Source organism: Dermacentor silvarum, chromosome 1 (assembly GCF_013339745.2).
Source record: "Dermacentor silvarum isolate Dsil-2018 chromosome 1, BIME_Dsil_1.4, whole genome shotgun sequence".
NCBI classification, from domain to species: Eukaryota; Metazoa; Arthropoda; class Arachnida; order Ixodida; family Ixodidae; genus Dermacentor; species Dermacentor silvarum.
In genome coordinates this window covers 14,335,255-14,362,893 of record NC_051154.1, presented here as the reverse complement: position 1 = coordinate 14,362,893, position 27,639 = coordinate 14,335,255, and the positions used below count along the sequence as shown (strand labels likewise).

Sequence of the window (27,639 nt, the reverse complement as noted above, 5' to 3'; positions counted from 1 at the left end):
CTTGCGGACGAATGAGGACAGCAGAGAAGCCAACCGTTTTACTGAAATATGAGGAACCAAAAATACAATAAGCCTGAGATTTCAGCGATAAAAAAAGCAGTGGTAAACCTTACATCTTTTTAAGTTGTTACGCAGATCACTGTAGAAATGGAGCTTTGTTGTCATGCCTTATATAGACCATGCAATTCACCGGACCGCTCGTCGAATGCGCTTTTCTTTATCACCAGTCTCAAAATATTTATTTTAACACCTTCGTTGCTACGAATAGTTCAGCTCTAAGTACCATAGGAATTTATGCGCACCTGATCGTATTCCGAGAAAACAGCGTACCAACCTAAGATCTCTACGACAACATGGCGCCACGCGTTTGCAACGCCAGCCTGTCTGTCTGTCGTCTGCTACCTACACTCATCAAAACTGCGGGGTAGAAAGTGTAGTTGTGCTACCAAAAAACAAAAACAAAAAACAATAAAAAGACGGTGAATCCCTACACTAGCTACTCTCGTGTAGGCTGGAAAGCCCTGGCAAGAAATGTATATTACTGTGGAAAGAAAACTCGTTTAGTTCGAACTTGAAGGCATGCTGGTTTGGTTAATTCGATCCCCACCGATGCCCTCTGATGCGCGCAGTGATTACTAAAATCTTGAAAACACAATACATTCAGCTAGTGCTTCCCTATAGGCATGACGCTGTTTTATTAATTTTTTTTCTTTTAGAGGCCGACGCTCGTTCTGCCAGTGAAGCCCTTCCTTCCCGCTTGTTTTATCTGTCATGTTGGCGCAGCTTTTAAAATGGCGGCTCTCTTCGCCTCATGCTGGTTAAGTCGCCCCCACTTCAAGAGCAAGAAACAAAAATACATTACAGACTACTTAGAGCAATAAAAAATATTTGAATTAAATTATTAGGCCACCGGCCGTTTGCTAATTCGATCTAATTTTGTGGCCTCAAAAGGATCTAATTAACAGGAGTCGACTGTACTTGAATAAGGAAATCTGCGTTGGCCCCGAGATAAAGCTTCCTCTCAAGTCCGCGAGCTTTTTCAGTTGGAGCCAGCAGAAACCAACAGAAACCGCTGCGGAGCACAGGAGACGTCTGCTTTCATATTACCGCTTACGCAGGCTCTGCTTCGCTTGCGGTACGTATAGCGATCGATCCCTTGTTGACACTAAAAGAACCGCAACACATTGTAATCGCAAGCTTTCACGCCATCTTTATAGTATAGACACTGTTTGTCTTTACTTTTAATACGGTGTTTTGTATGTTTGCATATAGCTGCTTTGTATTTACATATCTTACTCATTTCTAGCGGGAGGTCCCCTGTACATCTGTTGACTATGGGACCTCCCTCTGTATGTTTGTGTAATCTCCATTTGTAACATTACTGTTATGCACAATAAAGAATAAAGAACTCTCAAATTACGCCTTGCATTGTGGCATTGTGAACGCGTTTCGTAAACAGTCAGTGTAGCATCACCGAGGGTTGCCCGTAGTCTTCGTGCATGCATATTTGCGTGTTACTAGATGTGAACTGCGAGAAGCATCACGAGAATAGCCGCTGGAGCGCGGACTGTATGAGAAGTGAAAACAACTGCAATACTTCTACGTAATTTTTTTTTTGCCTGTGTGATATATATAGATGGCCACATTTACACGTATGAAGTCTAGCTTGAATGAAGTTGCGAAGACTTTCAACACGGTACTTTATTATCACAACTGTTAGACAAATGAATTTCGAAAGTGTTTATAGGCTCGACAATGCGGGAGCGCACTTGAGACACCGCCAAAGCTTAGCCATGAGTTTACCGATATATTACACTTTCACCTTGTTTGCAGATTATCCGCCCAGTTCGCAGATAACGAGGCTATCTGTACGTGATTAGGCTGCTACAAGTTTTCCTGATTCCAATGTGGTGTCTGTTCTCAAAATATGCAGTCTAATGCGAGTCTAGGTCTATCAGGGGATGATGCCACGTGGCGGTGATGGTGTAGCCGGCACTTGCCGCGCTTTAGTACCGGGCATTGGGGGCGAGGACTTACGGAGTCGCTATCTGTCGGAAGCGCCTCGCTTGCGTATATAGTATGAGGGATAGCGCGACGCGCTCCTCACACACACACACACACACACACACACACACACACACGTATATGTATATATATATATATATATATATATATATATATATATATGCTTAGCTTAGCTGTCGGCACTCAATAAAAACACCACGCGGGAGCCCTCCTGGACATTTCTGTAAGTACCCTCCAAACGAGGGAAGTTTCTTACTGTCAAAATAATAATCTTGGGCAAACAGAAAGCAGAGAATGGTTTACAGACGCTACCTATTTACCGAATACGTACAGTGAACGCCCACTGCGCGCGGTCGCCACGATGAAGTCCCCCGAACCGACTTCTTGCGTGAAAGATAAGCTTTCGCTAAGAGCAAACTATGCGAAATATGTTCTTATAGTGGGTGTCTTTATAACCACATAAAGCATAACAGAATGAAGCCTCAATGCAGAGATCGGATGGTTCGCAGCGACCGACTGCGCGTCTGCATGCATGTCCGCGCACAATGTTTCACTTTCGCTACGTGTTTTCGCACCGTGCCGTGAGCTTTAGGCCACAGCATATATGAGCATTTTACAGTACACATGCAACCACTGTTGCGTGGATGCTAGCAGAGCTGTTCAAAAATAATTTCGCTATAACTACATAGGTACTTCGACGCCTACGGTGACTTGTGATGTGCCGTCGCGGCGATTGAATCTTTTTTTTTTTTCTTTCTAAATTCTTGGACGTTTCAATATCACTATTTCTCAAGTTGCGTCACAGTGTATGTTTATCGGTCTTCTCACGAGCTATTTCCCGTTGATTCTTTTTCTTAATCCAGTACATTCATTGTTTGCTGCTAACACAAACATGAGCATATGCCATGCCTTTTTTTTAATGTGCGTCTTACCGTTCCCTTTCCATTCCAGTGAACTTACCAGTATCTAGCATCAACAAGTTCATAGGCCAAAGCTTTATGACATTCGCCGCGCAGCGCGTGAGGGCGAGCGTCTCAATGCGCGCTTTCTGCTACTCACCGAACATCGCAGCCCCGACGCCGTAGCAGGAATCTTTCTCGCGGAAGTGCTTGCAGCACACCCGAGTTGTAGCCTATGGCTGCTTGACTGTTCTAAATTTCGCAATCCAAGCTTCATGCAGCTTCTTGTCCTGCAGGTACGTGTGAAGGCCGACACCGGGTTCCGTTGCGCACGACCGGCACTGCGGTACCGAGCAGTAGCCTACCATGTTGGACGCCTTCAAAGGCGGCCACTACCTATTATAGTGCTTTCAAGTGTCAAGCAGACACCAGAAGCGTGAAAACCTCCCTGCTTAATCACAACCGCAGCGCAGTTGGGACTTGAAACTTTCGTTTTCAGCTCGCTTCAGCGCTTTCGAAGCAGCTGACGCGGCCGCTATGTCCACGTGATCTTTCATACCACGTCACGCCGACGGCGGTGCCAGCTTATCCAGTGGTGGGGCTCGCCCCCAATAGTCTACGAGCTCGCGAGGCCTCAATCCAGACCAGTGCCACGAGCAGCACTACAAACACATACGGTCACTCAGTCCACGGTCGGTTACACTTATTTGGCACAGACGGCCCGTTAAAAAGCGTGGGCATGTCAATCGTTACCACTATAGACAAAGTCCTCAATACGTCGCAACTCATCACCATCCAAGCTGCGTCATTCCTTTGATGTGCGCACACGGGTGCCGTTGCGCTGTACGTACCTGACATAAGTTTACGAAATGCAGTTGCTGCGAAGCAACTTACTCAAGGCCTGGGCATACAGCCTCAAATTGCACTGCAAATCTGGAACAGATAAGCGTAGACTGCATCATATAATTACTGAAGGCATGGTTTGGCTTCGAGCGAAAAACTTATTTCGCGGCTCCATGCACAGTGCTGCTTCGTAACCATTCGCGACCGACAATACGTCTTCTAACGATATGTAAATAGAAGGAAGAAATGCGCTTTACTTTATGCAATCGTGATTGCAGCGTTATCAAGGGCACTTCTTGCGACCGCTGCGGTTGAAATTTATGTGGTATGTTCAGTCAAGCTTCCGAACACTGTTGCAACAGTTTGGTTAGCGTACCCAATACAGTCGTTCAATGCCATGCTAACGCCATTTAACTTGAAAAAGGGAGGTACCAGCGAATACACAAGGACGCGTACACAAGGAAAAGGCGTTAGACACGGACGGACGCTGGACTTTCATCTGTGCTTTATTGAAATTTGCATTGCCGCACAACACCTCCGACGCATGCGCATAGTCACCTCCGCTCAAGACATGTACGTTGCTATCAGCTTAAAATGAACATTTCCGCACACAACATCCGACGCATGCGCGTCTTCTACTCCTCCCAAGACACGTGCATCAATGTCAGTTTGATCTCCTTTTTACCTACCCGCTTGTTTGTTAAACACAGGCATGTATCACTGACACAATTATCTTTCTGATTTCCAATGTGAAAAGCTAAGATTTCTCGCTCATATCTAGTCTTTCGCCTCCCTAAGATGGTCACACGATCAAACATTGGCAAAGTTTTTTTGAACTTCTGGCAAGTGCGACAATGAACCGCCAAATTGCTTCCCTGGTCCCCGCTTAAGGATGTGCTATGTTCTTGCAAGCGCCTATTTACACACCTACCTGTCTGGCCTATGTACACTTTTCCACATGCCAATGGAATGCGGTAAACAACACCAGTCTTGCACTCAATGAAGGGTTTCACGTGGTTAATTTTACAGGCCCCTCTCGTTCTCCCCTCGTTTCCAATTCTCGCGCACAAGCTAGCCAGTTTGCAATGTGCGGAAAAAACAACGCTAACACCTTGCCTTTCAGCCACCTTCTTAAGGTTGTGGGAGATTTTATGTATGTAGGGCATTACTTCTAGTTTCTTCCTTCACTCTGATGTCGGCGGCTTCTGCCCTGCAAGACCTTTCACTTTCCGCAATGCGGATTCAGCAACAGCCCTAATGACCGAGAGAGTGAAACCCGCTGCGAGCAACCTCTGAACTTGCTGTTTCAGGCAACACGCCATGATGTGGCAGCAGCTCTTCTGCACTGCGTTCAGAACGCGTCCAAGCGCAACACCCCTCTTGACCAGTTAAGACTGATTAGATCCATACGGCATTAGTGATTTCTTAGTCCGGGGTGAAAACATCCAGCAGATGGTCATTGTCATGAAAGGTTAGTTGTAAGTCGAGGAACCTAATGCCTTTGTTGACCGGCAGTTCGTAGGTGAAAATCAAACCGCCGAGAGCAGCGCTTAAAAACAGATAAAATATCCCGTGCTACACTATATACTATGTCCCCTGGTGAAAACCTTAAACAGATAAAAAAAATCATCAACATATCTAAACACACGGAGCACATGATCATTGTTCAAGGATGTGCAAATGAGGCTGTCAATTTTTGCCAGGAAAATACTACATAGCACCAGGGCAACGCTAGACCCAATACAAATTCCTTTCTTTTGTAAAAATATGCGACCCTTAAACTCGACCAGGGTAGACTCCAAATAACAGGACAGCAACTAAAAAAGCGCTCCAATATCCATGCCTACTTGGTTTTGAAAACTAAACTCCCCACTAAGTTCAATCGCTTCTACTTTTAATTCCTCTAAATGATCAAGTTTGGTCATCTTTCCAACAGACTGGCGCAACCGAAAGGCCGCGCCGGACATCGGTCCAAAGACCTCACTAAATCATTCAATCGGTAGTACCGACGTGCGGTGTGTACAAAGGGCAGGGACGTAATCAACGCGAGCTTATGACTCGCGCTTACTGGGAATTCCTCGTTCAAAGGGGACAATTACAAGCCCCTATCTCAATCGCGAAAAAAGTTCCACGGGTTACCCAGTCTTTTCAGACAGGGATAAAGACACGCTGCTTCCTTCAGTGTAGCGCGCGTGCGGCCCCGGACACCTAAGGGCATCACAGACCTCTCTGTTTCGTGCGGCTAGGAGCCGCTTGTACCTCTAAGAAGGTTGTAAGGTGCTGGGAACCCCCACCTATTTAATAGGCTAGAGTCTCGTTCGTCATTATCAACATCGTCGGGTCGAAGCCTTCTCTGCCAAATATAATCAGAGTTTCGATTTCCAGGACTTGTCCTGCTTTCGAAAAATGTCCCGATGTTAGTGTCAGCTACGTACATGCATCTACCAAACTGCTTGCACCTGGTTCTCAGCAACATTGTTGTGCCGAACTGCCCCGAATTTACGTTGACTGTCCGTAAAATTAGGTGGCATCCGTTGTCCAGGTTTTCGATAATGTTTCCAATGATTTATCAGACGTGCTTGTACCCGCTTTGCCGTTCAACTGCAGGTAATATTGTAGCCTTCGCCGAAAGCACTAGTGGCTTCCTCCGCCGATATGCCCACGGCGTCCGAATCACTTCCGCTGTTAGCTGTCTTTTATCCTTCAATATTGCAAGAACTCTGGAAGTACTACATTTATGCCATGTGTATCAGGTGCCGTGCGGCCCTTGCCACAGTGGTTCACGACGGGTATGCGTCCGCTTTCAGAACAATTCTTAAAGTGAAAGGTTGACCTTATCGCAACTGCATAGTTTCGTTTTCATTCCAGGGACTCACTTGCGAAACGTCAGATATATATTGTAAATTTATCCGACTACTGCCTCTCCGCACGCAGTACTTTGAGTCTTGTGTGTACTGTAGTGTATGCTGCCCGGAGTTCTACTGTACCAGGGTGTGACGTCATTCAAGAGATATTGATGGGGCCGGCTATCAAGTCCCGCAATGTTGCATAATGCAAGAAAGAAAAGCAGCATCTGTTTGGGTTCCTTACATACCTCATAACTCATTCCCTCGAAGTATTATATGCGCTTGGCATGTAATGAGACACTTACATGGCTTCGAGAATAAATGATAAGTATGAATTTAAACCAACTTCGACTACGAGGCTGGAAACAGCAGGGCTCGACGTATAGAGGGCCAGCTTGAAACCTCAGATTCTGTAGCAGAAAAGTTGAGCGGTCCCGCTAGAGAAAGACTCGCAAGGAAACCCGAGATTGAGTGTGTGCGCTCCCCATTAAGAACAGCGAATGGCGATTACGGACGTAAAACGAGCACTCGTATTCTTACTCTTCGTCTTTCTAGAAGCGGAGCTCTTGTTCTCCAACCGACTTTAATAATATTATAGCGAAGGTCTCGACTCCTGCAGATGTGATGCCTTCAGGTAGCAAACGAGGGTATATTGGCCGTACCTTCTGCCAAGTCCACGTACCACGTGGCGCCTGCAGCACAAAGGAGGTTCTACACCCGCCATTATGGCCGTAGATTGTGGCGCTGGCTAAACACTACCAGGCCTAGATCTTGTACACATAATACTCTAGAAAGTGGATGAGAAAGCGGCGCAGCGGTAGCTCAATTGGTTTAAGAGCATCGCACGCGTAATGCGAAGACGCGGGTTCGTATATACCACAGGCGGCCAGTTGTTTTTTCAATCACTTTCATTTTTCCTTTACCTATCATTTCTACATTTCAATTAAAAACAAGTAATTTACGCTATGCTTTCCTTGGTGTCATTGGTTGTTGGCTTCATATGATTCTGATTAAAGGAGGAAAGACACAGGTTGAGGGAGCAGCCACTTGAGATGTTCTTGACAATTTATTTCGATGGCATAGAGAATAAAGCAGCATGCGTTTTGGTGGCCAGAGCATGATAGATTTTTTGATGCCAATTAAAATAAACGTATTTCGGTGCTCCATGCACTGTCCCGCGGGACGTGTCTCAAGTTTTTTTTGTGTGTGTGTGTGCTTTATGTCCGTATTTTATTAATGTTCTTGTTCACATTTTCCCAACTCTGGATATAATACACTGCCAACACTTAGTGTAACGTTCGCGTATAGCCTATAGTTCGCAGTTATGTCACAATGCATGTTCTGTCAAAATAGACATTTTGAGTTATTTAATACTAACGAATCACTCTGATTTGGATTGAGAACTACACGTGATCGAAAATTCGCTCGCGAAAGGAGATAGACGAGTGTAATGCGATCATTATGGAGAATAAATAAATACGCATATCGCTTCCTTTATAACCAAGGGGACCTGGATCAAAAGGTCATCCCAAGTAGTCCTTGAATTCAAGTGATCTCGACTGTCACTGAGATACCGGTTTGCTTGCTGAACACTGCCTGCAATATTTTTTCTTCTTCTTTTAAGGCACAACAATTACCTTTTCCAGTGAAGCGTCAACCTTTGCCTGCTTCCGCGACGCCATTCATTCGCGAGCCAAACAACGGTTTTCGGTCGCGCGGAGGAGAATGAAAAAACCAAAGTGCGCATTAGCAAATTCAGGAAAAGGTAAGATGGTATTACTTGAAGTTCATATCATAAAAAAAGAAGTAGGAGAAATAAAAAGGCAAAGGGGAGGCTTTGTTGTTGTAAAGAGCTGCCCCACATTCATTTTTGTTTTCCTTCTACATTTCGAAAAGCAGGGTAATCGTACTGGTGCAATAAACAAATCAAACTGCGAATTCCGTGCCGTAAATACCGCGTGCAATGCCACTGTATATAGAAAACACCATTTAAGTTTCATCTCCAAGTGCTTGAGATAGCTTCCTTACACTTAGCACAAAGCGCCTACTCCATTCGTATAGCCCACGGACTGTAAGTTACAACGCTGTGTGCATGTCGTCACGGAAACGTAACGTGACGCATCCTGTCAGGTTAGAAGCAACCATATACATATACGTCGCACCTGCACCAAAGTTAAAGTGTTGAGAGTGCATGCGATCCCTAACCTTCACTGTACCGAACACTCCTATGGCTGGAATCTACTGAGTTCGGGTCCTATTTCTTCAGTGTAAGAAACACCGTGGGTTACAGAAGGTATACGCGGCTGCCATTTCACTTGGATTTTGGATTCGAAGCTCATCAGTCCTTCAGGCGTGACCCCGATTTAAGACGCTAAGTACTCGCAGGCCGGCGAGCTTGGTACCGGGGCGGTTTCGATACGTGTGCCGTGCGCGAACGCCAAGGACGCGTCGCGAAGGGAAGCGAAGTTGTCGCGCCTGTCCTTGCTCGGACTGTCGCGGAGAAGACCGGCCGTGACAAGCCAATCAATGGCACCGCGGCGACTCCCTGCGGGGCCTTCCCACTCTTCTGCTGCCGGAACGCGAATCTGTCGCCGCACGATCGAGCGATTCCTCGCGTCAATGGAGGTCGTCTCTCCCCAAGGGGAAGACGGATGATACGGTCGCTCGACATGCGCGCTCGTCCTGTTCTGCTGCCGGCCGATAGTCACGTGGAGCCTTGTCACCACTGGTTGCCTACGAAGATTCCTGGATGTGGTTCGGGACTATGGTTCATAAAGCCATTAGTATATGCAAGAACGGTTCGTATACATCGGGCGCCGACCACCTATTCGGATGATATTGGAGATGATAGTTTCATGAAAGCGAAACAGAACCGCGAATACCAAAAGCTCGACGATTCCTTGGTTGTTCGGGAGTTTCCCTCCAAAAACGCGGAACCTGCACACTGCATTGCCATTGGGGCGCTGCAAGGGCTTTCGAAAGCGAGTTCACCCGTGAAAACAAACGAAGACCTGTTGACGAGTACGAATAATTTGCGCGGGCAAGAACTCTAAAGACAGTGCGTTACACATAACGGAGGTCAATTCAATTCAGCTTTATTCAACATTTCTCAGATGCTTGGAGCACGGACAAAAAGCCCGAGAGGCTTGACTGGGTCCGTGCACCAGGGCATGACATACAGTGGTATAAGTCCCATACATGTACACAAGAAAATCAATATGCAGAAAACGCAACTTCAAAAAACTTCAGAAAACTATACAAGAATGCAAACAGTGGGCAAATATGTGCATACAGAAATTCCATAAAATATAAAAAATATTGCAAAAAATTAACTGAATTATAAATGGAAGAAATCGAGAAACACAATTAGTGTTTCAACAAAAGGTAAAACACTGGAGAGTTATACATATAATCTTCGAAGTTCATTAAAAGAGATAATTTCTACATCTGTGCCATTTTTAGCCAACTCCTTTAACAAGTTAGGTAGTGTGTACCTTAGCTTTTGGTTACCATAGGTCGTGCGGCATTTTTCAACTTTGCATGTTTCGGGATAGCGTGTGTGGTATGTAGGAGAATTTTTTTTTCAACCTCGCCCGTGATTTCAGAAGGTAAGTTTTCTTATTTCTGTCCAGATTATGTTGTCTAAGTAGTCTGAAATTGTACATACATTGTACGTTAACAACCTTCAACTTTTTAAACATGTCCTCTGTGTGACTTAAGCAAGGAGCTTTAAAAACTAGGCGCATTGCACGCTTCTGAAGTGAAAGAAGTTTCTTTATATTTTCTTTTGGTGTTGTTTCCCAAACTTCTGCACCGTAGTTTAGCGTGGAAGAAAATAGAGCATTGCACAGAATATTATTAACCGAAAGAGGGAACGTAGAGCAATGTCGACGCGTGAGACCAATTACTTTGGACAGCTTTTTCGACAGGTAATTAATGTGAGTATCCCAGGACAAATTATTTGAGAAAGTTGCGCCAAGCGTTTTAAAACTTTCTACAACTTCTATTTCTAAATCGTTTAGAAATAGTCGGGGGAGTTCGCAGAATTTGTTTCGTGGGTGAAACAAAACGGCCTTAGTTTTACTAATGTTCAGCTTTAATTCATTATTTGTAGCCCATAAGTGAATGCGGCGAAGTGTTTCGTTTGCGCGAAAAGACAGGCACGCGACATCCGAACCGGAAAAAAAATAGGCTAGTATCGTCAGCTTATAATATATGCTTGGCCGTATGATCAATGTTAACAATATTGTTAATGTAAAGAACAAAGAGAAAAGGACCCAAAATGCTTCTCCGTGGAACACCTAAATTAACTGGCTTTACTGAAGAGTGACCATTAATCATGACAAACTGCGACCGGTGCTGTAGGTACGAAGAAATAAGTGAAAGAGCTTTCCCTCGAATGCCAAAGTGCTCCAATTTTTGAATAAGTATGTTCTGATTAATATGATCGAATGCTTTTGTGAAATCTAGAAAGACGCCAACGACCAAGCTCTGACTTTCAAACATTTCAAGTATTAGTTCTTTTTGCGTGAGCAGGCCAGCTCGGTAGATTTATCTTTTCTCAAGCCGTACTGCGAGTCAGTTAGCATGTTGTAGCGATCAGTAAATGAAATTAAACGCGTTAAAATTATTTTTTCACGACCTTTTGAAAAGACTGGCAGAATTGAGATTGGACGATAGTTCGTAAGGTAGTTCTTATCACCTTTTTTGTAAATTGCTGTAATTTTTGCGCATTGCATTTTACGAGGAAAGACTGCACATGAAAGGCAATTGTTAATTATATGCGTTAAGCTATGCGCGATCAAATTAATAACAAATTTTACCGGTTTTATCTGCAGATCCATCATATCGGTGGCCGTGCTGTTTTTTAAACTAGTGTAGGTTGTAATAACTTCCGATTCAGACACTGGCCGCCGAAACATTGTATGCTCGCAGCGCCGTTGCATGTAAGACAGGCTATCGCCTCCAGACGATAATGTGAGATTAGAAAGAAACGAATCATTAAATGCATTTGCTAGTTCTGCTCCAGCAATTTCCACGTTGTCTTTGGATATCCTTGTGATAGGTTCAGTATTTCTGCCAAATATCGTATTTAATTTGCGCCACATGTTCCCAGAACGTTGACTCGAAGAAATTAAGTTTTTTTTCGTTCCATCGCTCTTTGTGCGGTCCTTAACTTGTTCTCGAGCTTCTTTGTTAACCTCCAAGTTTCTGCCCAATATGTTAGCACCGGCAGAATGCAATGATTCTACACTTTTCTTTTCAACGACAGTGGTATATTAAGCTCCCAGTCAATATTTGGTAATGCCTGCCGTACGCACTCTAACCCAATTTTATTTTTCTGTAAATTTCTTTCTCATGATCAGGGTCCCCTGTGAGTAATTGGCCTAGATAAACGTACTCCTTTACAGACTCTAGAGGCTGACTGGCGATCCTGAATTCTTGTTCCCTTGCCAGGCTATTGAGCATTATCTTTGTCTTCTGCATATTAATCTTCAACCCCACTCTTACACTTTCTCGGTTAAGGTCCTCAATCATTTGTTGTAATTCGTCCCATTTTTGCTGAATAGGACGATGTCAACTGCAAACCGAAGGTTGTTGAGATATTCGCTGTTGATCCTCACTCCTAAGTCTTCCCAGTCTAAGAGCTTGAATACTTCTTCTAAGCATGCAGTGAATAGCATTGGAGAGATTGTGTCTCCTTGCGTGACCACTTTCTTGTTGAGAACCACTTTTCTTGTTTCTTGAGAATCTTTCTTGTTTTCTTGAGAATCTACTTTTCTTGTTGAGAACCAAGGAAGCTGTGGAGGTATTTGTGTATTTGCGGAGGTATAACGGAGGTATTTGTTGGTAACAAATTATTTGTGACCGTGGCCATCAGAATAATAGTTACATGCGCTAAGTGAATATTTAATTAATCACTTACGTATAGGACACATGGTGGGATCGAGGAATCGAAGTCAGTCAGAGCTGAAGTCGCGTCCACTTATCAGAAATCCTGAGACTAGCGCTATATACAACCACAGAATGTGCAACGTATAACGTCGAACAGTTCGGGGAGAAGGAATCGCGCCTCCGTCAGACTTGGCCGTGACTTGCGAGCAGTTTCAAGGGTGAGCATCTCCCAAAAGGAGCGGCTGACCTACGCCGTCGTTGTCCTCTTTACTCACGCTGTTGTTGAAGTGAGGAGAAGGGTCTCACCGAGGATTAACAGCAGTGAGTGGGCTTATTTATATATTTACAGGAGATATTTGAACACGACCGTAACACTCAATACATCCTCTTAAATACCATTTGTCTCCGCCAGATCCCTGCCGCAACAGTTTCTTCTTTAGCTTGTTTACGTATGCACCAGGGAAACGGGTGATGTCATGTACTTTCAAGCAGGTGGTCCGAAGCCGTCGTAGAAATCCGCCTTTCTGGGAATAGGTCCGCACAACAGCACGCGCGCCGCCTCTGAACGCTATTTTGATAAAGGGGAAGTGAGGACGCAAGACCCAGCGATGAAATCTCTCAAAAGCACAAGGAAAGTCGCCTCTCCGCCCGCTGAATGGGATGGCAGGAAGCGCCACTCTTCTTTGCTCGGTTGTGATTCGCTTGTAAATCTTGAACGAATTTCTTGTACAAGTTTTGGGAGCCGCCTTATCATGGGAGCCGCCTCATAAACAGGCAGGCCTCCGAAGAGGGTTTTCACAATGACGGCGCTGGCTAGTCGCTCGAGTGTAATGGGTCTATAGGCCGCTTCGCATTGAAGATGCGCCCTCCTGATGGAACGCTGGGCTTGTCAGCACGCCGGCATCCGCTCTCCGGCTGGAACGCCCTTCTTAACACGGCCAGATGGTTCAGCCTTACACTGTGTGACATATTTGGGGGCCAGATATATTGAAACTGATGCATCTCTAGATTACAACTAAATTAACTCGCTTTAAAATCTCACTGGCTTCAATTCTTACTTTTAATATATGTACTCGCTTAAATTATTACTTTTAATATCGGCACTAAAGTCTCTAATTATAAACTAAATTACCAAGTTTGTTAATGAGATTTCTAATTGTACCAACCAGTTCGTGCTTCCGCCCGTGGCTGTGGTCGAATTTGCAAAGATTGTGGCTCGTAAATGCTCTTTGGCATTGGCCGGCCACCTTTCGTAATTGTATGTCCATCAGCAGAACTGGCTAGAATTTTCTATTAGAATAACAGTTCTAACGTAAGAGTTTTGTGAATACGGGCCCCGTCTCTGAGAAAGATCCCATTTTATCTTTTTTTTTTTTGTACTGTCTAGTAAACAAACTTAAGAGAAATATTACGTTGAACCGGATCGGTGAATAAACATTGCGAAAACCAAAAGAGGACAGTCTTGATGCTTGTTACGCACGTAAACACGTAGGAATGGAAGCCAGTGGTGACGCCACCTTCAAGTTCCCGCCCCAGTTCGCCATGACATCAGGAATTTTGACATCGTTCGCTCGGAACTAGCTAATTGTTTAGTGATAACGGAAAATCACATTACATGCTATAGGAACCGAATGCTCAACATAGGTTTAGTTAAAAATGGTCCAACTATATACGCGAAAATGCTTAGAAATCTGTGAGATGCAAACGTATACAAAAACGTGCAAACGGCGTGCTTTGGGCGAATGTAATTAAAAACTTCTACGTTTGTAATAAACATTTCCCTGTCAAAGCAAATAACGTTTCGATAGAATGTTTTACTGTAGTGTCGCCGTATACAGTTGCTTTTAACTACACCAATTTTTAAAAAAGTGTCTGGGGCAGATACCATAGTTATAACCTTTGGCTTTATTTCTCGATGAGGCGGCTATTACATCTACCATAAATCAAAATGCTTAATTGAATAATTAAAATGATTAGGCTAATAAACTTCTCATTAATTACTTTACTGTACAAGAGGTCGTAAACTTGACAACCCGGCAAAAGCACTTCCACAAGTTCCCCGAAGGAGGCATCGGCTACACCACAAGACCGCGAGGGGTGATTTAAGGCCGTCCTGGTCCCCACGTGAGGCAGAACTGCTCGAGACTCGGATAGAGTCACAACCATGTACCAATGAAGTGAATACAGTCTTTTCTATTTTTCATCATCTCGATGCCCGCGTTCGTCGCTATCTCCTGATTCTTGCGGTGACGACCCACCTCACCCGGTCGAGATCGTATCAAGTCACTTAGTGGAGGGCAAACAAGCCGCCATTTCAACAAAGGTGCTTTGCCCTGACGTAACGTTGGCTTTAGAGGCTTTCCTTGCTGGGCTACTGTTATTCAAGCCTCCATCTTTCTTTGAACTCTGTCTTGTTTGGCTCACTTAGTTCTGGAACTCAAGTTACTCAAGGAGGTATAGTTAGCACGAACTTCTTTTAAGTTTGCCATGAGCAGAGGCCTTTTGAGGGGTACATACGCACTTTATTAGCGATGCTTTACTTTCAGACGCGCAACAGAAGCAGCAGAAAACTTGTAACAGCAGGCATTGACAAGCAACAAAATGTTTTGCGACTTTGCTGTTGCAGATTTCACCTGCTTCAGAAACTTGTCTGTATATAAACTTGTTTGAAGCGAGTACCCCTTTTGCGTCATTTCACTATTAAAATATTTCCAACGGATTAAGGTTCGAAGATCCACGTGCGAAACTTTCTCGCGAGCACAATTTATTTTTCGTTAAATTTACGCAACATTCGTAAAATCATAAGACTATCCCCAATTTGTAAACTTTAGGAGAAATTCGCGAGAGTTGGCAGGTACGCTCATACGCAAGAAATATTGCTTTTTGCTGACGACACTAACGTATATTATTCCTGTAATAATCTAGTTAAATCAGAATATGGGACAATTATGTAACCACGTGAACAATCACTTTGGCTTAGTGCAAATGAATTACAGCTTAATGCGAACAAAACCAAGTACACATTATTCAGAACACGAGATGCTACTCTTTCTGGCAATTTCAATCTATGTTTTGTAATGAGTGAGTACAAACTACAACTAGTAATAAATTTTAGGTGTATTTTCCCATGAGAACTTGTCAGGAACAAGCGCACCAATCATGTCAATATCAAGGTATCAAGGGTAATAGGTACATTGTGGAAGATACGTAACCAAGCTCATAGCATGTCTAAAACCACGGTGTACATTGCGAACGTCCAATATCATTTGCAGTACTGTTTTATTTATTGGACAACACAACCAGATGTTTTCTGGCAGCCAAAGCAGGTTTGCTTTTATGGGGCACCGCATCTAAGCTGAATTTGCAAAAGTTATTCTTACTTAAAAAACAAGCAATTAGAGCTTTACAAGGTCTCAGTTATGTGGACAGCACCCGGCAACATAGGCCAAAAGTATTCCCTTAAAGGAACATATACGCTCTACAAGAGGGAACGTGCCATGTATTCGCAATGCACACGGACTATAGGTGGCGCCCTAGGTGATCCATGATGGCGGACAGAGAGATCAGAATTATCGACTGCGCGTCCGCGTCGTAGCCCCCCGGGCTTTTTCTAATCCTTCTCATAACACACCGAACGTATTATTTTTTATTGCGATCAATTATATGGACACTTCAACCGGATTTCTGCCGTCGTCGTCGCCGTCGCCGTGAGGTTCCGTATAAAGTCCAAAGGCGATAAAATCGTCGACGCGCGCAGTATGCGCGAGCGAAAGGGCGCGGGGGACGCACGCTATCACGGAGAGCGAACGCACGGCGGAAAGCAAATGCAACCGTCGCGCGAAAGGCCGTGGGGGTATGGGAGGGAGGGAAGCGGGGCGACGCTGTGCTCCGGCACCAAAGGCGTATCTTGCAACCGGGCGTAAGGGGAACTTGCCACTCAATCTTCCACGCGAAAGCAAGAAAGCGGGCTAGGAAGACAATCTCTTTGATCGACTTTAACTGCAAGTTGAATCGCTTTCGAACTTTTTCATGCAGAAATGAAGAAACACTGACCTTTCAGCCAACCTATCTTTTTGTGAATGAAAGTCTTAAATTCAGAATAACTAACTATACAAGTCCGAAGGTAAGAACTAATTATGAAATTCAGCCCTTAATGTAACGAATCCCCAGCTTTTTAAATGGAAACAAATGTATTAATGATGAATTACTCAAGTCGCCATTGCTACCACTATATCGAAAGTTTGTCAATACACGCAGTAGTGCTTTCTGTGTAGGGGGATGAGGCGTTCTGCACAGTTTTGTTGTACTTGCAGTACATATGCGTTTTGGTCAGATTTTTCTTCTCATGGCTGACGAGTCAGCTTTGATCAACTTTTTTATAGTATTTGAAAAGTGCTGTAGGTAAGTGTGTGTGTGTGTGTGTGTGTGTGTGTGTGTGTGTGTGTATGGTGTGTTGTGTGTGTGTGTGTGTGTGTGTATGTGGTGCACATGTTTGATATGATTGACGTTTGTATTTATCAATGATTAAGCAGTGATAACGTTCTCATAAATAAATAAATAAATAAACAAATAAATAAATAAATTTAATTATTTATCGTAATGTACAGGCCCCGTGGAATGAGCAGTGAGTAAGGGGTGTTACAGAAACAGCTATTAAAGCTCATAAACATATGAAAATATACAAGAGTGGAAATCATAGCAAAGACAGATCACCAATAAACAGCGTGTTAGCATCAGCGCTTTAGTCTTTCGTTGAATTGGTTACTATTTTGTTGATACTAAATGATGTATAGGCTAAAATGTTTTGTATATGTGTTGTCTGTCGCTGTTCCCTTCATGTATACATATAACACATGAGGTCACCGGCCTATAGTGAGGTGTGTTGAGTGATGTCTGTTCCTGGCCTTTTAGTTTCCTAAAGCAGGAAACTGAGAATGTTTAATAAACAATGTCACACAGGCACCGTTGAGAGGTGTTAGTAAACAATCTCAGAAAGTAATCAACCGTTACGATCTTCGTCTAGCCTGCAAAAATTATCTGGACACGGATGAGATTGCTGAAGCAACGCTTTCTCACAACAATTTTATCACAGCGCAATACGTCAAAAGATATATGCCGTGTGTCCCAGCTGTGTAACGTGGGACAAGCTGTTTAAAAAGCAAGTTACAAGATACGGCGATGGGACCAACGGTGTTTTGTAAGCATTCGCCTTGCGCGCACTGATGAATTTTTTCGTTATAATTGATTAGCTAATTAGTCAAATTTATTGCCTAAAGATAAAATAACTTGCAGAATTGCGTAAGCTCGCATGTGAAATTGCGCATCGCATTCGAAAACATAGCATTCATCAGTTTCCAACTCGCTACATTTTCCCGTTATATTTTCCGCGTTTCAATGTTGTGGCGCAAAACGCAGAAAAGCGCGGTAAGTGAAGGCGGGTCCGCGCGTAGCGCGCGCGCGACAGCAGCGCTCTCAAGAGGTGCTTTGCAGACTGCTCAGTGGCTGACTTGGTGACCGTGACAAGGTGAGGGCGTAACTGTTGGCTGCTGCTACGAGCAAGCAGCCGCGGCTCGCTTTTTTTTTTAAATTTATTCCTTATCCTTCAGTCGTATTTCTTCTTCCTTCTGGGGCTTTACGTGCCAAACCCAGTTCTGATTATGGGGCACGCCGTAGTGGAGGGCTCCGGATTAATTTTGACCACCTGGGGTTCTTTAACGTGCACCTACAACGCAGGCACACGGGCGTTTTTGCATTTCGCCTCCATCGAAATGCGGCCGCCGCGGCCGGGATTCGATCCCGCGATCTCGTGCTCAGCAGCGCAACGCCTTAGCTGACTAAGCCACCGCGGCGGGTAGTCGTGTTTCTTATAGGCCGCCTTAAGTCGATATTCTAGCCTAAGATATTCTAGCCTAAGATATTCTAGCCTAAGATATTCTAGCCTAAGATATTCTAGCCTAAGATATTCTAGCCTAAGATATTCTAGCCTAAGATATTCTAGCCAACAGCGTGATGCGGCTACTTGATCGTAGCAGCAATTACCAACTGCTACGCCGATTGCCTTGTCACTTGTTTAATGCGTAAGCATTCTAGGGCTACTTCCCTTGGAAATATGTCCGTCCGCGTCTGTCTGTAACGCGTGACACGATGCGCTCCATAGGTGTACATGGGGTAATGTGGGGGTATATATGGGAATGTCTTATGACTGCGTATGACTGAAGAGGTATTAAGAATAATCAAGGTTAATAAAAGACTAATAAGATTAATTATGATGAAATTCATTTCGCCTAAATAAGACTCCTTAAGACTAATTAAGGGTAAGGAACCCTAATGGAGATTGATTACGATGAAATTACTTAAGCGTAATGACGTATTATTGGGGGAAATTAAGAAAAGTGCTTAATTAAAATTAAGGTAGATTAAATTGTTGATCCTAACCAATAGTAATCAATGTTAATTAAGCCTAATGAAGATTAATTAAATGTACCTAAGTTTAAGCTTAATTTCGATTTATTAACGTTAAATTGATTTGGGCTAATTAGTATTATATAGGGTAATTAAGATGACTTAAGCCTAACTGAGAATATCCGGAAAATCAATTAAGATTAATTGGAAAAAAAAGAAACGGAGTGAACGTCGCCATCATACGACCAGACGCGTTCGGATACGTCAGAGACGCATGTGTGCAAAATGAGCGACTGGAAATAATGCTTATGCACTATCTGACAAGTCCCACTGGGGAGTCTCTGCAGTAATTTTGTGGTCACCAAGTCAGCCAATGAGTGGTGCTGACCCTTTGAAACCACTTTTGAGAGCACTGCTAGCTGTCATGCGCGGGAAACGCGCGGGCCCGCATTCACGTTGCATTCTTTCTCGCGTTTTCCGCCACTACTTTGAAACGCAGAAAAAATAACGGGAAAATATAGCGAGCTGGAAACTGCTGAATATGATGCTTTTGAATGCGATTCGCAATTTGACATTCGAGCTTACACAATTGTGCAAGTAATTATAAATTTAGGCAATTAGTTTTGTATAACCAGATTACAGAACCAGATTACATATCGACTCGCTGTGATAACAACAAAAGATCTCAGCCAATAACTGCAGAACAAACACGTTTTACTGCTCTTTTTTCCCCGAATCAATTAGACAATGGAATGCTTTATCAAATGATATAGTAAATGTGTCAAATAACGAACTATTCTATTCTATGCTGTGACACTTGTAAAATACTCTTGTAAAACAAATGTATTTGCTATATATCTTGAAAAGATGTTTGTTTCACATTACTTGTATGTCTCTCTCTAAATGCTTTTGTAGTGTTTCTGTTTGTGAGTATATCTGTGCAGAAGCTTTTCTGTATTACTGGTTATGTTTTGTTCCCCCCTACGTAATGCCTTTATGGCGATGTAGGTACTCTGTAAATAAATAAATAAATAAATAAATAAATAAATAAATAAATAAATAAATAAATAAATAAATAAATAAATAAATAAATATAGCTAATGAATGATAAGAGAAAATTTCAACAGTGTGCACAAGGCGACTGCTAAGACAACACCGTCGGTCTTAGTGTCTTATTTCGAAGCCCCCCCCCCCCCCCCTTTTTTTTTTAACAGCTTGGCCCACGTTAGCTGGGACAGCTGCCTCCTGAATTTGTGGCTATATGCACATAGCCTACTGAGTCGTCCATTGTTGTCCACTTCCGTGCCTTTCCCCTCTGCCGTGCTGGTTCCTTATGACCCCTCCATGGACGGTGTAGATGGCGCTGAGGCGCACTGTTGGCGTTTTATCGCGCACACCAGCCCTACAAAGATACATACGCATGCTGCGCCGCAGGTGTATAAGAAAAGCTTAAGTATTTTTTGTCCAGGTACTGGAAGAAGGCATGGCTATAGCCTTATAGCCGAGCGCCTTTATAAAGAGATGCATGGTATATTGTGGGTCGTCGCCTTTTAAGTATAGCGCCCCGCACAGCCTCCAAGAAGGCGCAATAAGTGTGCTCAAACAAACCAAGTTTTATTCATAGCACTTTGAGAGGACAATAACCTTTAAAAAGCTGTTTTATTTTCTGCCTGGTCGTTTTGTTTCACATAGTAATTCACTTCTGACCCGATGCTGTCGATGCTTAGTGGGCTCAGCCGAATGTCTCGACAATGACGCAACAAAAAGTTGATACAAATGTCGCTCTTGCCCTCGGAAGTCCTCTTTCTCGTCTCCGCTTAAGCGTACACTGGCTTGTTATGAAACAGAATCGGCACCAGTTGTAGCGTAAGGTTAGCTCAAGCTGTGGCTTGTGCCCACTATATATGAGAAGAGCATTTCTTCACATGTTAACCTTACCCTTTAACCGGAGGCCAGTTAGCCAGTGGAGGCACCGGCTGCTCTTTCAAAAGAAGCTCCCAACCGAAGGTCGAACGTGACAGTGCGAAAGGACTCAGTTGATATGAGTGTTTTGCACTTGAAACGTTCTTAGTATAGTCTGCACTTTAGGCTGGCCGGAAATACCGAGGGCAGTATATAGTGTGCTGGATTTTGCGCTGGCGACGCACAGCACGCCGCTGCTTAAGGTGGGGTGAAGATTTGAAAGATGGTTTGTTAGAATTGCAATCAGAGGAGCCATGAACATAGTTGTGCTTTTTAAAGTCTTCCTATGGTATCAGTTATAATTGGGCTGTCTATAAAGCAGAAAGATCATTTTTTTAGTTTATTTCAGTTTTATGTTATTTTTGTTTTTTCACGATGTACCTTTTTTATAACTATTATTTGCTGAGCTTTCGAATTTTGCACATGACAGGACAGCTGTATCCTACGAAACTGTAACTATAACTACGTAAGAAAGTTAGGGCAACTTTTTGTTTTTGTTTTTACATAGTGCAACTGCGACTATGACATGCTGTCTTTTTTTTTTTTACTAAACAGCCATTAGCTTGCGGATATTCATTCTTGTTCCAAAGTGATAGCAGGCAAAACAATATGCTCACAAAATTTCTTTCACATACACCCAGCAGTTTTTTAATAAAAAAGTAACAAAAATGTCCTAAAATGACGTTCTGAAAAACAAAATGCAGATAAAGTGGTGTGAAAATGCTTGATCTATCAAAATACCCGATGACTACAGTTTTTTGTGATAAGCATTACTGTAGTCTTCCTTTCTCTTTCTGCGGTCCTTTCATACCTCTTTTGCTTAGGCTTTCAGTTTGAAGTCGCTTTTTTTTTTCTCCGCCGCGAGTCCATCGATAGCGTACACAATGAAATAAACAAATGTCCAGGAGTGACACCTAGGTGCTTTAGCACGCTTGCACTGTAGCGGTTGTCATATAACGTTTGCTTTTGTGTCAGTATTTGCATTCTCCCCATCAGTAACGCTGATAAATGCGTGAAATAGGTCTTTCACAGACGTGACGTACTATCCTAAGAGCGCGCGCCACCATCCACAAGGAAAAAAAAAAAAAAAAGAGGAGGGCACGGAAGCTACCTCCCTAATGACTGGAAGATGCACTACATCGAATAATAATGTCGCAATACCAAAACTTCTGTCAAAACACAAGTTGTTTTTTAAGACATGCTGGTGGACTAGTTGGTTCATTATGATGTAATATGGCAGCGCACTTCGATACAAGGATGTGTTTGTTCACTGTGTTAGGTCCTTGTATCGAAGGGCGCTGCCATATTACATCAAGTTATTTTTATCTGATGAAAGCTTCATACAAAATCGAGACTCGACCATGGGGCATGCCCACTTGTTGGTCGACGCGACAACTAAAATGAATTAAATGAGTATTTTAGAAGTCGTGCATACGAAAGTGTTATATGTTTTTGAAAGCTTAAGACTAACAAATGAACGCAAAATCAAAACGTCGATATTTTGGACAAACAAAAAACACCTTAATGCCTCTTTACTCGAAAGGGGGGGGGGGGGGGGGGGCAGGCTGCCACACTTACATGGGCTGCTCGTATGTATGTATGTATGTATGTATGTATGTATGTATGTATGTATGTATGTATGTATGTATGTATGTTAAAAAAATTAAATTATGGGGTTTTACGTGCCAAAACCAGTTCTGATTATGAGGCACGCCGTAGTGAGGGACTCCGGAAATTTGTACCACCTGGGGTTCTTTAACGTGCACATAAATCTAAGTACACGGGTGTTTTCGCATTTCGCCCCCATCGAAATGCGGCCGCCGTGGCCGGGATTCGATCCCGCGACCTCGTGCTCAGCAGCCTAACACCATAGCCACTGAGCAACCGCGGCGGGTGTATGTATGTATGTATGTATGTATGTATGTATGTATGTATGTATGTATGTGTGTGTGTGTGTGTGTGTGTGTGTGTGTGTGCGCGCGCGCATGTATGCGGGTGTAGGTATGTACTTCTGATCGCCAGGCAACGAGAGGCCGGCCCCTTCCCCGTAAATTTTAGTGGGAGGACCGGTGTATGTGTGTGTGTGTGTGTTTCCCCCTTACCTTAAGTCTTACAGCACACATCCAGGGGAAATAAGTACCCACGTTACCTATAATAGTGCGCAACTAAAAACGACAGCCCAAGCGACCATGAGCCTACTCGCCCAGCGGTATGCAATGTTAACTTACCCGCGTAACCAAAGCAAGGCTACGACAGGGGTAATGCGTGGCTCTTCTCCCATGATTTTCCTTATAGATCACCAGAATGTGAGCCGAGAAACCGGATACGTGCAATAAAAGACTTCCCTCACGGCAGTACAACAAAACACGAACATCGCCGACTTCTTCCCTTGTACATCAGCACACTGTTCCTTTCACCCCTCTGATAAGTACCGCGAAATAAGCACTATTCTCGACGCGTGCCGAGCACATCCTACCGCCATCTCATTTTGGAGATTCTCGGCTCTAGCATCACGAATACTTCTGCAGACTCGCACTCGTACAGACTCAAGTACCATGTCATCCCCTAGTGACGATCTTCTGCACGAAATTTTGCCTCATTCAACATCGGTACGAACATCTTGGCAGAGTTCGACAGGCAACGCCTTGTGTTCGAGGGTCGCGAACATGGACACAAACCTTGCAGCAGTGTGGTGCATCTTCTATAGACAGACGTTAAAATTCTTTGCGCTGCTTCATACGAGAAAACGTTAATGAGCAACTTCGGGACTAGTTATGTGGGAGTGTTCCGCACAACCTTTCATTTTGCCAGAAGTTTCGGGAATAGTGCTCGTGCAAGGTCATTGTCTTTTTTTTTATTCCTGTGAGCTCCCACTCCTGTAGCTCCCAGGTAGATAGTTAAAATGCGCATGTCACTCAGAAATTCTCGAGCGGGCCATCGCCTCTTTTTCAGACATGACCGTACATCTCCCTCTTGCTCGTCTGCCGACATTGACGCGTATTTGACGTTAAACATTCGCTCTATAGTTCATATGAAATAAAAATGGCATACTGCCACAAAAATTCGTGGAGCATATATCTCAATATTCACATCGAGATGCCGCAGAGTACGATGACCGATGAAGGTTATTGTAGTGATCACGTTATTCTTAGTCATTACAAGGTCACGCTCCAACGGGGAAGAAACGCATAACTTTTTAGTCGCACTTCGTGTGGTTTTTTATTTTTTGAAAACCCCGTTGGTTCTAATATATTTCGTTGCAGCTGCAATATCCACAAATATAAATTACAGGAAAACTTGCCGGGTTATATCTTTATTTCACAATTAAAAAAAAATTGGCGCTACAAATTATAGAGACAAGAAGACAACAATAAATGCTCTTTATTACCATCGACAGCCATGAGATAGTGTATACACGTCACAACCAATCCGGCGGAGAACGAACAAGCACAAACATAATCTATACAAGCATCAAAGCAAGAACCTGAATATGATATAACTGTACATGCATTTTACAACTTGCCCAGTACTGAGCCGCCTATAGCAATGGAAGTCATCCAGTACAAACACGCTATCATAGAGCCTATCATAGACACTGTCAGTTCAAGAAACTCGAATGAAGCCGCAACGCTTGGGCGGGTTATTTTCAGTATACGAGTATACTGATACTTTGTGGTGTCGAGTCCGGTGAGAGTGTTTTGATTTAAACGTCGCCACTCGATGCACCAACAGTCATCAATAGAACTCATCAAATCATTATTGAGTTGTGTCAAAGTCCGTTGAATCTGTGCTGTGTACTACTAGTAGAATATGCCTTTCTTAACAAACGTTTTCAATACAGAATAATTTCTTATAATTGACTTTTAACTGAGACAGCAAGAACATGGCATTGAACGAATTCGAATCGGACGAGAGCTTCGTACGAGTGCCGTTTCATGCTGTATCGCGTACACATACCTCAGGCTTCTGGTATTAATCAGTGGAACGCCAATATATTTCCGGCACGTTTGTGAAGACAGATGTAAAATCGTCTGTGAGTGCGAATTCTAGTAAATGGACATGACATGAATACTATAGCTGACTTCGATCCAGCAATTACAACATGCACCTTCAAGCGCGTATGGTAATTGCTGCAAAGAAAACAAACATTTCATCTGTGTACAGCACTGCATTCGAGTATTATTTTCATACTCGCTGAAACATGCAGTACAGTCACGTGTTGGCATAGTCATCGCGAGGTCCGTCGTGAATTTCACAGCTTATCACCCCGGCTATTCATAAGGCTCGATGAAACGCGCGACATCCCACGACAGAGTCAGTTCCTGCTTGACAGAGAAACCAATCGATTGATGAGGATTCGAAAGACTTGGGACATTCGTGCGGGCCCCAAGACACAGGTAAGCGAAACTGTGCCAATAAACGAACATTCTGGACGTTGCCGCATGCACGACAATATTTTAACCGCGGCTGGCATTGACGCGGAACTTTTGCCAGTAACCGGCTGCGTATAAAAATGCAGCAGCAGACTCGTAGTAAAAGCACGCGCATCGACACCAAAGCGTTGCAAGGTACGGGACGGTTGCGTTCTGCCCAACGACTAGACAATTAATCTAGTGTCTTCTTGCAAAAGTGCCGCTGACGACAGTAGACGTGTCAAAAATAAAAGACCTTGTCTGCGCTGGCTCGCTCAAACCCCACATTAATTAATGTAGGAGTGTGAAAAAATTTCAACATTTATAGTTCGGACCTCGTTTTATGTAAACGTCTATACGTCAGCATATAAGTTCCAGCCTATATATTTCGATAGAAAAATAAGAAGTCGAGTGGTTTATCAGAGAGATATTTTACCTCTTTCTTCATTTTGCGCCTGGATTGCTGAGACCGAGCACACTGTCATCCGAACAGTTGGGCTGAGGGGACACTGAAACTAAGGTTGACAATATTTTGTGTGGGCGTGTTCTTCCACCGAGGCACTTCGTGTCACGCCTTTCGACAGTAAGCTATGTTGCGACCGTCGTTGAAATCGACACCGCGGCATCGGATGCGGCAAGATCCGGAGGTGTACGGGCGGCCGAGCAGGATCGGCCTGGATATCCGATGGGCTGCTTCACTGTGACAGCGCGCACATAATCCGAGACGCAGCGCTACTGCGGTAGAGCGTGGGCCGGCGAGCAAAAAAGAAACGTGTGCGGCTCACCTGAACATGCTGGTGAAGACATCGAGTGGGTTTCGGCGACTGCCCGGCAGTGAGGCGGTCTCCGCGTTCATCGAGTCGGGCTGAAGCATGGCCTGCGAGCGTGGACGTCGTTCCGACACTGAGCGCAGCCGGACGCCAGAGAGGCAGCCGACGGGGCTCGGAGCCCGCATCAACGGCCGCGTTTCGGCCTCGCCTGCAGAGCAGCCCGCGGACCTAGGGGACAGGGCACGGCTCGGCGGCTCAACTAAGGACGCGGCAAAAGCGGGGCAGGGCCTACCTGCTCATGGGCTCGGCTGCCGTCCGAGGGGCCGCCGCGCCGCGCGGCTCGCAGCCAGCACGCCGCTAGCTCCGGCCATCGCGCACTGACTCACTACGCGATCGATCGGCGGCGCGCTGCGGGCCTCGGACGCCACCGCGTGGCCCACGGGGTTTCGCTTCGGACTGACTCGGTGGCGTGACCGTCGCTCATGTCACGGTCACCTGGACAGCTCTGGCAGTGGCCTCGAACGTAAAAAGACAAGCCTGGCATGCCGTCCTCCCATTAACTGGGCCTTAGCCGAAAAGCGATAATCCGCCATCCAGTACCGTCGGGTAGTGTCAACCGTAACTTACCGGTGCAGAGGTCGACGGTATCGCTCGGCGGGCTTCGGTGGGGTCCTGCATGTTGGCGTTCTGCAGAAAGCGATCTCCTTCCACGGCGGGCACGAGGGGCGCAGTGCGCGTGGTATTGTCCTGCGCATGGTAGCGCGCGTAGTATTGGCGTGGTATCATGGCTCGTACCCACTGAGGGGGATAGGCGTTTCCACTGTCGTCTGCGATTTTCTTTCGACCGAACAAAAGCGAGTAATTTAGTACCAGGCAGACGCCCGCTGCTTTTCTACAAATAAGAAAAAGAGATGGAACAGTGCTAATGCTGGTCCGTTGGGGTGGGGACAGTGGCATATGCTTATACTCTAACAGAATCGGGTAGCATGACTATAAGAAATATAAGAGTATGTTTAAACGTAAAAGCTAGATATGAAACAGAAGTTGACTACAGATCTTGGTTAGTGTCGAAAGAAAAAAGATTAGAGAGCAAGGATTAATAGAACGAAGGAATAATTAAAGACAATAAAATAACGATCGAACAAAATTTAGCAATCAAATCGTACGGAATCTAAAGGAATTTCTGAACGGCTGAAGACTCCGCGTCAATGCGCTTTATAGAGAGTAAGGCGGCCAAGGATAGCAAAAGTTTCCGAGAGTTCTTTTTCGTGCAGATGAAAATCGTCGACAGGTGAGTGAAAAAAAAAAAAAAAAAAGAAAACGCAGATCCCACACAATGTGGGAATTTATATGCACGTGAAAGATTAGCCGCACGACTCAGGTGACGAAATGTTTTAACACTTCTGTTTTAACAGCTGGCAGGCCATCTAATGCGTAGGGCGGAAAATCTGTAGTCTATAATACAGTTACAGGGCCGGTATTTTGTAGCGATGCGTTATGCGTTATGCTAGTCTTATCATCCACCAGTAGCGCACCCAGGATTTCTGCCAGGGAGGGGGGGGGGGGAATTTTTGTGTGGGGAGGG

The 27,639-nt window shown here is 44.4% G+C and overlaps 1 protein-coding gene across 2 annotated transcripts in view; it reads right to left on the bottom strand.

Moving 5' to 3' along the window:
* LOC119457115 (uncharacterized) overlaps positions 1-26,796 on the bottom strand; it is a 37,606-nt gene extending 10,810 nt beyond the window's left edge. The window contains exons 1-2 of one of the 2 annotated variants that reach the window (XM_037718943.2): positions 26,682-26,796; positions 26,070-26,161 (exon numbers count right to left, since the gene is read on the bottom strand). In XM_037718943.2, the coding sequence (XP_037574871.1) occupies positions 26,070-26,161; positions 26,682-26,732 (143 nt within the window). In that variant the 5' untranslated portion in view covers positions 26,733-26,796. Of the gene's footprint in view, positions 1-26,069; positions 26,416-26,681 lie in introns of those variants that run through there. The other variant, XM_049665107.1, reaches the window with a different exon arrangement.
* Between the last annotated feature and the right edge of the window lie 843 nt (positions 26,797-27,639).